Below are 14211 nucleotides of genomic sequence, written 5' to 3' on the forward strand. Positions count from 1 at the left end.
CATTCTTTTTCTTTTGCTCTGTTCGCTCAAGTTCGTTCCTTTCCACCAGTATTCCTTTTTTTTTTTTTTAGTGTGTGTGTGTGTGTGTGCCATCCCATTACCGCTCTGTTCAGCGTGCTTTGCTGTGAGTTTCAGTGACGGAGCCATCGGGAAAGCCGTGGATCATTACTTTTTCTAAATTCCAGAAGCAGAAATAATTTGAAAGCACGGGATTAACTGGGTCACTGCCTGAAAACATCATAGCTTTCCGCTGGAGGCGTGCGGTTAGATGTTTTCAGGACTTTGCCCTGAAATTGTAAGTCCTCAGAAGCCTACTTGTTTTATCTAGCAGTAATGTGCTTTGCATACCGGTGGCAGCGTGTGAATGATGGTAACCCTGGAGAGCCTGGCTCGCTGAGGACGGAGGAGATGACAGAAACGCTGACAAAACCAAGGCCCGGATCCTGCCGTCGTCCCTGTGCAGGGACTGGGCAGCTCTTCGGGCCGGGGTGCAGCTGGAGCTGCCTTGTCCTCCCTGTGTGGTGTCCTGTGTGTGTGCTCCTGGCAGACATCACCGATGAGGTGTACGGTGCGATGTCAGCGAAGTGAGCAGTTCAGGGTTTCTCCAAGATAAAATGTTTTCTTTTTAAAGTGAAGCCTTTAAACCCTTCAGTCCCAGACACTGACACAGCTCAGGACGAAAAGAGTTCTTTTCCTGAAGTACTCAAACTGTTTAGGCTGAGTTGAGCTCTTTTTCTGCAGCATTGATGGTTATATAAATGCAAATAAAATTAGAAATGTTATTAATGGAAGGTATGCAGAATTCTTAGGTTCTGACAAAGGACAGGCTCAAATGTTGTTGCTTCTGTAACTAAGGTAGGCAAAGCCCTGCCTCCAGCCTCACCGTCTGCAGGGCTGCTGCTCAGTCTGATTATGAAAGTTTAGGAAATTGTAGAGGTTGTTGACTTTATTTTAACTTACTGGGAGATTAGAAGATTAGGATATATTTAATTTGGAGGTGTGCTTGGGTGTTTGTTTGCATCTTATCCATCAGCAGTTCTTGATATGATTAAAGGATCTTTAATTTATAAAAACTAATTTCTGCAGTATCTCTTGTAGCTCAATATCATTGTAACTCGTCTGTTTTCTGTTTAGACAGGACAGCGGTTAACCATGTTTTGGGGTTTGAGTGTTTTTTTGCTGTTGCTTTTTTTTTTTTTCCCTAAAAAAGCTAGATAAATATGCTGCTGCAAAAATCCAGGTCGATATGCTCAAGGACTGTAGGCCATGTTGGATACAAAGGATGATTTGGGTCTAAAAATGGATGGTCAAAGATCCTGAAAGCACATGGGCTGTTTTGCCAAATAAGGAAACTTGGCACATTCTGCTGTGTATTTTAAGATAGCACAAGTGTAGTGTGCTACTACTTTATTGGCAATATGTTGGCAGCGTGCCTTCCTGAAAGAAGCACTGAATCCTGCTTCGTGGAACCACACAGTGAAGCGAGGGCAGCGAGTTGCGTGGTTGTTCCCTTCCATAAATTACAAAGGGTTTTCCTGAAGTAATCAAATATTTAAGCGGCGTCAGGTGCCACGTGCAAGATGAGGGATGCAATTTTCAGTTCTGCAGCCACGCACTAAGCAAAATATGTGTTGGAAGTTACTGTGAAGTTTGTGCTAAATGCTTTCCTGTCTCTTAACTGGGAAGTCCCTGAGTGGAAGCTATCTATGCTCTGGGAGCAGTAGCTGAATGACCGGTAGTAGGGTCTTCTGGCTTGTACACAGAGTAGAGCAGAGAGTTGGGCAAGGCAGCAGTTTCCCTGCGGCACAGGCTGTTTTGGGGGGAGCTGGGATGTAGGAGTGAACGTGTCGGGTTCTCCCAGTGTCACCATGCTGGGATGCAGGGCAGGGCAGCCTGCAGCGGGGCCAGTTTGCACCTCGGGGATTCCCTCCTCTTGGGAGGGTTTGGGGGAAGCAGCAGGCGTGGGACCCCAGCAGGGTCCTGGGGAGGGACCCCCCTCCCCCCCCCCATTATTCCCCCGCAATGCTGGAATCACAATAAGCCAGTGATGGTGGATGGTTTCCTACGCTGGGCACTTATTACTGTACTTATTACTTGTGGCTTAATAGCTTGCTGCAAAGTGACTCTGCATCACAGAGACCTGACATGTAGTACTAATGTTAAATAATGTTAAATAGTAACCCGACATGTGAAATACTGCCAGCTGGGGCTGAGATTTGTTTTTTTGCGGGAAATGAACAGCTTTTCATATCATGCTCAAATAAGATATTATGAGGGAAAAAAAAAACAAACCCACACAGAAAAAGTTCTTGCATGATTACAAGCTCATATTAACCCTTAAATAAAACAGAAGAAGGAGAAAGTTCCCCTGCCCCTAGATGCCATAGGAATAATTGAAACATCCAGCAGTTGCATTATTTCTTCAAATATCTGTCATTCACCATTTCTGAACTGTCACATTGTCATTTCATGGACAGCAAGCAACAAAGTCAGTCAATGTAGTGTTGCCCGCTCCTACACAATGATAATGGTTAAAGACTCACACCTGTTGGTGGCGAAGAAGGGTGCTGAAGCCAAACCTTCGTTAGCTCTAATGTCTCTGGCACCTGGCTGGAGACCCTGTTGCAGAGGACTGCTCCCTTGGCTGCAGAAGCGTACCATGTGAAGAGGCACAACATGTTGTGAGAGGGATGCACATGTAATGCCATGGAGTTTAATGAAATACCTGATTATTTTTTTTTCTCCCCTTACCCAATGGTGTAAACTCAGATTGTTAAGTATCTTTTAAAACAGGATGACAAGTTAATAACTGTGTGTGGATTTGTCACATGCAGTTGTTACTCTAAACAGTTGTTTTCTCAAACATAACACCTTTGTTATGATATGTCTAATTGAGGATTAACTACCTTGAAGGGATTGATATGTCTAATTGAGGATTAACTACCTTGCATCCGAAAACATACAGTAATATTTAAACAGGTCTGCTCTTTCATCTAGAAGGAGAAAACTGTATACCTAACTTAGGCTGTCATTAATTACAGATCTCCAAATAAAGAGTGCCCCATGTAAATCTCTTCTGTTTTCTCTGGGAAAAAACATCTGGAATAACCTGTTACAAACCAATGAGTCATTCTTTAAATTCTATTACTTTATTGTAGGCTGGTGCCTATAGCATCTGCAGCTGATTGACTGCTGTAGATAAATTTGAAATTAGGAAAGTGTTAAAAGAATGAACAGTAGCTTCTGCAAATACTTGTGTGCTGGGCACTGCATTGCTATTGTATAAATGTTTAGGTAAAATTTTAAGCAGCAAGGAGGATGCATCAGAAGAGTACTCGTCATTAGCGAGTGTCTGGTATGTTGTACCATCTTGAGGTATGTTTTCTGTGGAATCTTGGAATAACATCTTGTTCTACGTTAGTATAACTTTCAGAAGTCATATAATTTACTTGTTTATATGGATGATGTGGTTCTTCTGGGTGAGCAATAATTTTAAATAGTTTGACAGCTCTTCAGAACTATTCAATTCGGATAGTGAAGGCCAGAAATGTTTGTTTCTTCTGTTGTATTTCTCTTTTTGCTCGGTTCCTTCTGCCATCCCAAGTGCAACCATGAGTTATCGATTTTCACACTTTCCTGTTAAATTTATGGTCCAGTCGGTGCATATGCTTTTGCCTATGAGTAACATTATTCTTCTGAATAATTCTGTTGTCAGTAAGGAGATTATTCACTGGAGCATAATTGTCCACGTGCATAAATGTGTGCAGGGCTATGGCCTGAAGTTGTAAAGTCCCTGGGCTGGGAAACTGACCTGTATTATTTGTCTATAAAATGTCACATAAGCTTGAGACTCTGTGTACACAGCATTAACTTGGAGCAACTGCTGGAGTAAATGAGGCAAATGAGCTTTTGTTTCCGAAGACCTGCTAATTAAGCAGCACTGCCAGAGAAGCAAAAAGTTAAAACTGCCTTCGCTACCCTCCTGATTCGTCAGAGTAACCAATGTCCTTTCACTTGAGCTTTCTCTACAGAAAATGCGTGCAGGGCAGCGCAAAAGATGACTCTGAGATGGCAGGAAACCTAGCGACAACAGGACAAGGTTAAAACAAGAACAAAAAGTCAGCAGAAGAGTTCAGGCACTCGTATTGCAGAAGGAGCGGGCAGGGTACTGGATGAATGGCTTTATTCTGCGTCCCGCGGGTAGCTCCTGCTCTGACTCGCAGAGCTGGGGAAGGAACGTTCATGTTCCCTCACCAAGAGCTGTGCAGCCTGGCTGTCAGTGAAAGGTTGTGCTTGAAGCCTGCTCCCTCCTAAACAGGTTGCCTTCTGTAAACATAATGAAGTTGTCATGGTCTGGTCAGAGCTTGCCTTTACCCTTACGGGTGGTGAAGTGGTGTAAAATGAAGCAGGCAGTTTCAGAAAGGGCTGCGTGTTATCTTACGCACTATGTAGAGAAAACGTTGGTATCTTCATCTCTCAGTTGGAGAGTAGCTGCAACCAAACAGGGCCAGAAATTTCTGGTCAAATGATATCTCAAAATTTTAGTCAGATTAGCTGCATGATCAGGAGAGCCGGGGGGGAATTACATCTTTGTTACAGGAGGGACTGGGGTCTAAACAAGGGAGTTTGGCAGTCAGCAGTGCTAGGTGTATTACAGGTGCATTTCCTAGCCCTGGGCAGCACATTGATGTGTGGATTCTATCTCAAAAACCCCTATGGATTGGAGGCTCCCAGAAGACACAGCATGTTTTGGTACTATAGTTAGACCAGTGTAACTGGAGGTATGATTTTAACCAGCAACCCAAAAATCTCTGTCTTTTTTTTGGCTTGTTTTATTCAAACCCATCTCTTTGACTTTATGCTGGTAAGTTTACTTTCATTAATTGCAAGTATAGTAACTTTTGCTGGTAATTGAAACTACTTTGTCTAAAGTGGTGCCTCTGAACCGACCCGGCAGCAGGCTTGCCCATGGTTCTGGAGGATGCCATGTCCTGCAGTCCCTCCTGCGAAGGACCTGAGGCTTCTGGATCTTACACCATTAAAAAAAGAAACCTAAAATTAGTCATTGTTCATGCATTTAGGTGATAATGTTTCTTGAAATTCACTATGGGCATAAGCTTTATCGCTGTGAAATCTGCGAGAAGGACGTTCTGTTCCCCTGGCAGCCGACGTGGGATCATCTCTTGAAACTGCCGACACCAGCCCTGGCACAGGCTGCAGAATTTCACGTATCGTGGCCCAGATGAATTACCCTGTCCCCGCGCTTTGTTACAACACGCGAACAGCACTGAGTCACTCGGGCAGAGACGGCGGCCCTGGCCAGGTTTACCCACATCCTTGCTCCGAGGACTCCTGCCTCCTCTCCCCGAGCGCGGTGGCGGTGGCGGTGCGTGCCGGGGGGTGGTGGTGGCGGCAGGGCCGGCGTGCCTGGCGTGCCTCAGCGCCCAGGCCGGCTCCCAGCGCAGAGTGCGCTTCGCTGGCCTCGGGGAAGGCAGCGGCGTGCCTGCCTTTCGCAGAGCTGCTTCCAAGGTGTTCAGGGAAACGTCAGTATTGCTCCGAGGAGTATTTTTAGTCGTTTCTCTCTCTCGGCTGCTCCTAATAGCTCGTGCAAATTATGCAAACGTTTGCACAGGCTGTTGGAGTGCGAGTTGCCGGGCCCTTCTCCCCTCGTGCGCCGCGGATTTTACTGTAGTGTGTTTGCGGCGACTGGTTCTAGTCTTGGGGTGTCTGAGTGTGGGTAAGAAAGTCCACAAATCCGCAGAGCGCATGTGTTAATGAAAGCTTTTCTCTTCACAGGTTTTGCTGTGGTATATTTTGTCATTATGAGATGTCGTCTACCAGTGCTTCATTTGTGCAAATTAGATTTGATGACTTGCAGTTTTTTGAGAACTGCGGTGGAGGGAGTTTCGGGAGTGTCTACCGAGCCCGATGGATTTCTCAGGACAAGGAGGTGGCTGTAAAGAAGCTGCTCAAAATAGAAAAAGAGGTAAGAGTTTACTTTTCTTTCACTTTACTGTGGAAACGAGGACAGAAATTCTTTTCTATTGTCTTCCATCCTCCAGCTGATGGAGGCAAACTACCTTGAGCTGTTTGTTTGTTTAATTACAAAATGCCGTAACTGGGTGATGTTACAGTAAAGATGTACTGAGAGGGCCCCAGCCAAGCGTGTCTCTGATTTAAAGCATTATTGTTTTACTCTTTACTGTCCTCCCCCACTTTTCTCGTTTAGCAGCTCCTCTCTGTCCTGGCCCTGAGGAGGAGGAGAGCTAGTGGCACCTGTGGAGCTAGTAATTTCCCTTTGATACCACTGGGCATGTGGCTAGTTAGGAAGAGATGTTCACTGTCTTTGCCCACTTCTGTTTTCTCCCCTTTACATCTGGTCTCTTAAGTGCTATGGTTGGTGTCTGTATGTTCGCTATAGGCTTAGTGTGTGTTGGCAGGCGTTGTCTCTTCCCTGCCCGCTGCAGGTTTTGATCTGGGGCTCCACTAGCTCCCAGTTAGTCACAGCCACGCTTTGGGTTGGTCTCATCTTGCAGAGGGGTTTAAGCCTAACGAGTCACCTTCCCTCATGGCATCCTGTGCACCTGGAAAGGCGGACAGGTCCTTGGCAATGGGAAAAAGCAGAATTGACTTACTACACCTTTACCAACAAATCCTTTTGATCCTCAGCTTTGCACTTTCCCAGCAGAGAGAGCGTGTATGTGGTCGTCGCAGCGCTCCAGTCTGCCTGCTGGTCACCACTGCTGATGCAGCAGTGAGGACACACCAGTGTAGGGGTGGACAGCAAAGTTACTGGACTGCTGTTCCAGCACGGCTATATCTAACTTGTATACAATATCCTCAGAGTATTTTAGGAAGATGGTTATAAGCTGGAGGACAGCAGAGCAGCGCTGGGGATAATATGCTTGGTAAATAATCAGGCACCAAAGTTCATCCACTGCTGCAGCAACCGAGTTAGCATCATTACGTCATGCTTAGCGATGTGATAAGCATGTTTGATCATGATTAAGCAAGTTCCTGCCTAAAATAATGTGGAAGGATCTCCTGATTTTTCCATGATGGTGGGAGATGTGCACTTTCTGTCCAATGTCAGTTTGTACTGTTCTCTTTATTTCTACTATTTGTCAATATCAAAAGATCTACAAAGACAAGTAAAATGGGTGCTATGCGGTATCAGGAGTATGCTCCTTAAAAATCAGCTGGTTGGCAGTTCTCAGTAGTGGTCAGTGAAGTATCTGTTGCATAGGTGTGTTTCTGGTGGGTTTACACAGGAGTCCGTGCCAGACCTGTTGCTGGGTACTTCAAGCGTTTTTGAAAGAAAATTTAAAAACAGTATTACCGTATGATGTGATGGCGTAAACCTTAGTGGAAAGGTTGGAAATGATGGAGAAAGTAGGACAGTCACATGTATTGCTTGACACACTTGGACCATTTGACAAAAATATTTTTTTTTAAACTAGCCAAATACAATGTTCAGCTTGTAGTAACAAGGAACAGAGGTTGCACCCTAGGAAAAGGAGACTGTGTGCTGGAAAGAATTTAGTATGATTTAAGGGTTTATTTAGGGATTAATGAGGACTTGCAACTCATTAAGAGCTCATATCATGGTGTTGTTTGGCAAATTAGGTTAATGCTCTTGCATATCCAAATGAGGATCAAGTCATTTGTAGGAACCAGGCGTGCTTTATCTTGGTATGTGGCACTGGGGAAATGTGTGTTAGGCAGTAGGTGCAGACTCAGTTCTCTTGTGCTTAAAGAATGTAAACAAACTGGAGGGGCAGCCCAAGAGGGACTGCAAAACACACTCAAAGAGTGGAAAGTAGGGGGGCTGTGGGAGAGCGCTTGTCAGAAGAGGGTGATGGACAGCATCCATCAGGATGAGGTGAAAGAAGGTGCCTTCCAGCACAAAATTGTTTATTTTCCTTCAGACTGGTCATCGTTTGCAGCTTCAGCTAACAGGATGGGTTATAGTTGGGAGAAGCTTGGTGTGGGCACCTTCTCTTGAAAGTTTTCTGGGGAGGCAGCAGAGAGGCAAGTGGTGATGCCTTAAATAAGTTTAGCAAGTTTTGCCAGAACTTGTTTGTCAAAAACCCTAGAGAATTAAAAAATGAGAGCTTGTTTACAAAAACTGTATTTTCACGTAGAGAAAAGGCTGGGCTCGTTTAATCTATTGCAAAAAATTATTACAATAACTAATGGTTGCAATCTGAAGCCAGACAAATTAGAATGGGAAATAAAGCACAAATTATAAGGAGTGAGGATGAGTAACGCTTGGAGCAGACTACAAAGGGAAGGAGCAAAGATGGAGAATCCTTTCCATCTCCTCATGACTTCACATTGAGATGTCTTTGTGGACAATTGTTTTTGTCAAGTTGTTAAGCTCAACACAAGAGCAGCTTGCTGAAGTATAGTAGTGGCCTGCAACCTTGGTGGCCTAAAGGTCTCTCCTGACCCTAAAGACTGTCAGTCTGTTTACATACCTAGTATGCAGCATGATTGTCTGTAGTGATGACAATAATGAACATCTGTGACTAAACTGTGCTGAAAGTCCATGGCAGGTCAATGACTTTTCTGATTGCAATAGAAAAATAACTTGCCGTAAGTGTAATGTATCTGTGTTTAGTAGGTATTTGGATGGTTTGCGTTTAGTCCAGAAAACTAATTGTTACCCTTTCTGGTTTGTTTGAAAGGAAGTGTCCTTTTAACTTCATGACTGATTGTCTTGTATTTCTGTTAACTGCTGCCAGTAATCCATAACAACTGATTAAAAAGAAAACAGAGGAGAGTTGGGAAAAGCTTGCTCAGAGGAATTTTGTGCTAGCTGAATCCAGGGGTGCAAGCCAAGTCAATAGAGCTGTGGTATCATTCTGCAAATATGTTGTATCTGTGTTTCATTTTACTAAACAAGCCAATCAAAACCAAGCAAAAGTCTTGAAGGCTTTGTATTAGCCAACTGGCTAACAAGTTCTAACGTGTGAAACAAAGCAATTTTTGTTCCAGTCTATAGCAGCATATCGTACTAAAATATGTGCTCAGAAAAACTTACAAGTACGTGGAATGGTGTTGCACAGGCAGATTTCTTCAAAACTCTGCAAAATTTGAGAAGTGGGGAGATCTCCACAAGACATTAACTTGTTACAGACAGGCAGTAAAATGTGACTGTACAAGAAGACGTGTGTGTTTATTTGAATAAAATATGACTAAATATAGCTAAATAGGTGTGCTGAGAAAAATAAATATGTTGCAAGACCTTGATTAGAGTATCAGATCTAAAACTCTGGACAAGACTTCTGCTGATTAAGTAAACCATAGGAGTGTGTCTCGGGTGATTAAGTAACAGCAAAAACAAGATTAAATTGCCGTTTCACTGTCTAGACCAAGCACTTCAGCAGTTTTAGTTTTTAAGCAAGGAGTTCCTTGTGAATTGTTTTATGGAAAATCAAACTATCAGCATAATGTTTACAATGCACATGGGGGGAGTAGAAGTGCCTCCTGTAGTAGGATGTGCTTTTGCTCCTTTTACCCTAAGTCATAGTTACGTGCAGTCATTGAAGAAAGTCAGTTATTTGATATTTTTAGGAATGATTTATATGAATTGTTGGATAAACCCTTAATTTGGCCCCCACTGAAATGGATGGGAGAAGTCAGGCCCAAAGGTCTTATTCTGGAAATTGCTAGCAATTCTTTGGACTCCTTGTCTTGGGCAGGTAACTGCTGGAGCGAGATGTTATAACCTGTTGTTTTATTCCTTGCCACATTAGCTTTTCATGCAATAGCACTCGCCTCCTTTGGTTGTCTTGTACATCTCTGACATTCCCCTGTTCTTGTCACTCCTTTTGAAGGCTGTGCTTTCGGTGGCTGCTTTTCGGTAGTTGGCATCTGATCTGGAGTATGGTTCTGCACCGGGAGTTTTATTATTGCTGAAATTTTACCTGAAATTTGAATTTAATTTTAATGTCAGTGTTTTCTGGAAGTACTCTGCGATCCATGAACTGTCTCTGTGCTATTGATGGACAGCAGTATTGTATCTGATTTGCTTGCTTCAGCTGTTGCAACCACTGTACTTAGGTACAAGATTGGTTTCACACAGTACAGCTGTTCCTGGATTCCTCCAAAATGCTGGCCCTGGTTGGTGCAAACTGCAGCAGAGTGACGGAAAAAAACCCAGTAAAATGTAACTGTAATCTTATTGGGAAATACTTCTGGTGAGCTAACAGAGCTAACTTGTGGATAAAAGATGTTAAATTGAGTGGGATTAACTGTGCATGCTTTGTTCAGTCATGTCTGTGCAATGCATTTGAGTTTTATGAGGCTCAAAAATAAAAACATGTTTTTACTAGTTTCTATGCTGTATTGCTGGAAGTCTGACTACCATGGAAATTAATTTTGTATTGTCGTGTTTTCTTGTATGTAATACATGATATGAGGCATATGAGGCAATGCATATGAGTTTTACTAGTTTCTATGCTGTATTGCTGGAAGTCTGACTACCATGGAAATTAATTTTGTATTGTCGTGTTTTCTTGTATGTAATACATGTGCAATAAGCTTTAGGGGATCTTTTAATGCTTCATAAAACTTTTCATATGGAATATAATGCAGCTTGTTTACTTTTTTGATTTTTATTATCCATTTCTGGAAGGCACTGTCCAAGAACATGGTTTGTGCCTGTACCTTCTGAAGGGGATGGGCTGAGTATAACCACATGCGTGTCACTGGGCTTACCTCACTCATGTTTGTAGTCCTAAAGAGAACATGTGGTAATTTTAATGTGGGTCATGAGAGTAAGGACTGGGAATGACTTTCAACAGTAACAAGAGAAAAACAACAGAGTAAAATAGAGTAAAACAAACCAAACCAAACTGAAATTGATACTTAGCCCTGACAGGACTAAAAATAGTAGATGTTCTTTTTGCTTGCAGTTTATAGCTGGTATGGGTGCTTGGGTGCCAGCCTTGAATGACTCTCCATGCTGGGACCTGGCTGAAATGAAGGGCAATTTTGAATGCTTTTTTATTATTTTGTTAGCTCTTTCTAGGAGCTCCTACTCCTTTAACCCTCTCATGTCTGAGTCAACAAGTATTGAGAGTGATTCAAGGTAATATCTGCCAGGAAAAGTCTGGATTTACCTGGTTCCAGCTCAGAGCAGGGACAAACCCTATGTTTCCAACCCATGGTCCTTTGGTGCAGGTGCTGTTGCTAATGAAGGTAGGAGTGTGTGCTATATAAAGGTACATAAGGCGTAGGAGTCAAACATATGAACTTTCCAGAGATATCTGTGCCTGTATCGGAAAATTACAGACTTCACAAAAAAAAAAAGAAAGGTGGTATACCCCTGAGTAAGTGACCTCATGGGATCTCTTCCAGCCCCATATTCATTTAAAGAAATAAGGCTGTTACCTTATTAACAGATTAAAAGGAAATAAAACTGTATTTATTATACCAGAAGGATGTCTTAAAATGTCTTTGTGTTTTACTGAGTGGTTATTTTGCCGGGTTTTCTGTTTCTTTTTTATAATTTGGTATAGGAAATGGCTTAGAGCACTCCTCTTGGTGCTGACTAGTGTACTCCCAAAAGGTATCAAGAAGATACTTGGTACCCTTTCTATAATGTGCAGTTTTTCACATGGGTTCAGATGCTCCAGCTGTTGTATGTTCTGCATCTTGCAGAATAAATCAGTTTGGATAGGAGGGACTTCTGCAATAAATTTGACTGCGTGAGTTTGCCCTACTCTTGGCTTTCATACAAGGGATATTTTCTGGAGGACGTTATTTTGTAAATGAATACCATGTTTTCAGGTGTAAAGAAAATCACTGCATTAGATTTTCTTAGTGGGTGCTTCGGATAGGATTGTATCGTAAGTGTCGAGTGGCATATGTGTTGCAACCAAAGTGACACCAAGATCCCATTGGTATTTGGGAGGTAGCAGTATAATGAAAGATGATGTAGCATTGCCAGAATACAATTATTCTTGGGAAGAATAGGCTTTGTTTTCATTTTGCCTATCTTAGGAAGAAACTTCGTTCCTCTTCCTTTCTGCTCCCCAAAATGATCTCAGAAATGTAGCAACCCGGGCAAAGGAACATATTTGTATTTTGCTACATTTTATTGTAGTAGATTTTTTTAATTGTTTATTTAAACATTTTTTATACCAAGTTTTTCATTAGATGAGTAACGACTTTCAGAGTTGCTTCATGTAAATAATGATTATTTGTAATACGAGTTGTGTGGCTTGCTGGGGTTTTTGACCCAGCTTAATTTGAGCTTCTTACTTACACAGGCTTGTGTACACACTCTTAATTCTTTTAAATCAAGGCAATTATGGCCTAATTTGATTTAGACATCAGTTTCAATGAAACTGGCATGTCAGGGCCCACACTGGTAATCTGTGGCTTCAGAAGTTATTTTGGGTCTGTTGAGACATAGTGACTGTCAGCGTTGTCATCTTAGCTTGCAGTAAATGAAGCGCAATTTCACAAGTGCTGGGAATCTTGCTGTAGCCATATTTAAGAAGTCACCCTGTCCATTTTTTATCGGCTAGACCATCAGATTTTGTACTGAAATTATAAAGGGTTAAGTGCCCCTGTCCTTCTGTTGGCTGGTGGGCACCTTTGAACAGTTACAACATAAGCAACGTTGATTTGCCTGTTACTTCCTTACACTTGATGCTCTTGAATTGCCCTAAACTTTGTCAGTGTGAAGCAAAATGACCTTGCGTGTGCTCCTGGTCAAGAATAGGTGTGCAGTTGCCGTAGCCTGGTTGAGGCACAGGAGCGTACCATGTTCCCTGGGTTAGGAACATCTCTGTGAGGTTTGGTGCCTTGTACCTCAATTGTCTTTATTTTTTTCAGAAGGTGCAACATCTACAGGTGAACAAGTTTTTATGCTTGTTTCCTACAAATTATGAATAAATGTTGTTTAGAAATCTGTCTCTGGTTACTTCGAAAGCACTCTTTCTTATCCTTTTTGCTATCCACAATATGCAGCCTGTTAGGACATTATTAAATATTCTTCAGTTTCATAATTAGTTTAATTCCATCTTATATTATCTTAAAAATTATTCTGTCAATCTCCTGCAAGTTTTTGTTTGGTGGTGGGTTGCTCAAGTTGCCAGTAGATACTTAGCTGCAATTAAGGGTATTTTTCCTCATTTTATTTTTTTTTTTCACTCTAGATAGGTTTCTCTCTTTTCCATTTTCTTTTTGCAAAGGCTCAGTTATTATTTATAATTTGGAGTAGAGGTTGTGTTGCTTATTTCTCCATGCCGGCAACCCTTGACATCAAATGGCAGCTCTTTTGTTTCCCCTCCCACGACATTCTCTGACCCTGAGCTTCTGTTGAAGTGATCAACTGCAAAATGGTATTTTTGGATGTCTAAGCTGTCCTGAAGCTTTGCTGTAGGAATCTCATGGATACAGAAGAGATCCTTTTCTCTCAAGGTGGTGTTTTAGGCTGTTGCAGGCTCAAGCAATTGAGTGTTGGTTTAAGTTAATCTTACCTCTACATTTACCTAACTATATAGGTTTCTTAAAACATGGTTACTGTAGAAAATCACATAGCAGGTGAGATCTAGTGGTAACTTTAGAGTGCGGTGATTAAATGTTTGAGTCTCAAATGCTTTGAGGGACAGCTGACAATTTAAATGTCTGTGACCAGCATTGCGATTGCGGTCTGTTGTGTTGCAGTCTCTGGGGACTCTAATTAAATAATTTACACTCACTGCAGCATAGGGAATGACAAGTTATTGTTTCTGGTAATACCAAAGATGCTGTTGAGGTGTGTGGAGGTACTGTTTGACTCCAACGCGCTTTCTGGCGTGTTGCATGCCGGTGTGATGGTTCAGATTAAGTCAGGGGTCTGTGCTGGAGTTGATGTGATCTGAGTCTGGGACTATCGGTGTCCTGGAGGCTGTTTTTCACAGGTGTATTCAAATCTGAGCACAAGGACCACAGTCTTTGGTTGGGGACCCCAAACTACCTGCTGCACACGTGGTAGCAATGGAATTTTGAACGTTTTGTCCTGCTAAGAGGGCAGGAAACCACTCTATAGGATAGACATGCCCTCCTTCACTTGCCTTTTTTTTTTTTTTCTCCTTAATTTTTGACTGGCTGCACATGAGTTGTATAAGGGTCTGGGGCAGAAGATTTCATTGAAACCAAAGTTGAAGAAAAAAATATATAAAAATATATCCAAACTTTAAGGGAAGCATC

The 14211-nt window shown here is 42.4% G+C and overlaps 1 protein-coding gene across 2 annotated transcripts in view; it reads left to right on the forward strand.

The window, feature by feature from the left end:
- Positions 1–5760: 5760 nt before the first annotated feature.
- The window catches only part of LOC106895212 (mitogen-activated protein kinase kinase kinase MLT), an 88801-nt gene continuing 80350 nt past the window's right edge, over positions 5761–14211 (forward strand). Inside the window, exon 1 of one of the 2 annotated variants that reach the window (XM_014954447.1) lies at positions 5761–5986. In XM_014954447.1, the coding sequence (XP_014809933.1) occupies positions 5828–5986 (159 nt within the window). In that variant the 5' untranslated portion in view covers positions 5761–5827. The remainder of the gene's footprint in view (positions 5987–14211) is intronic. The other variant, XM_014954448.1, reaches the window with a different exon arrangement.

This window comes from Calidris pugnax, unplaced genomic scaffold (assembly GCF_001431845.1).
Source record: "Calidris pugnax isolate Ruff unplaced genomic scaffold, ASM143184v1 scaffold103, whole genome shotgun sequence".
In the NCBI taxonomy this organism is placed as follows: domain Eukaryota; kingdom Metazoa; phylum Chordata; class Aves; order Charadriiformes; family Scolopacidae; genus Calidris; species Calidris pugnax.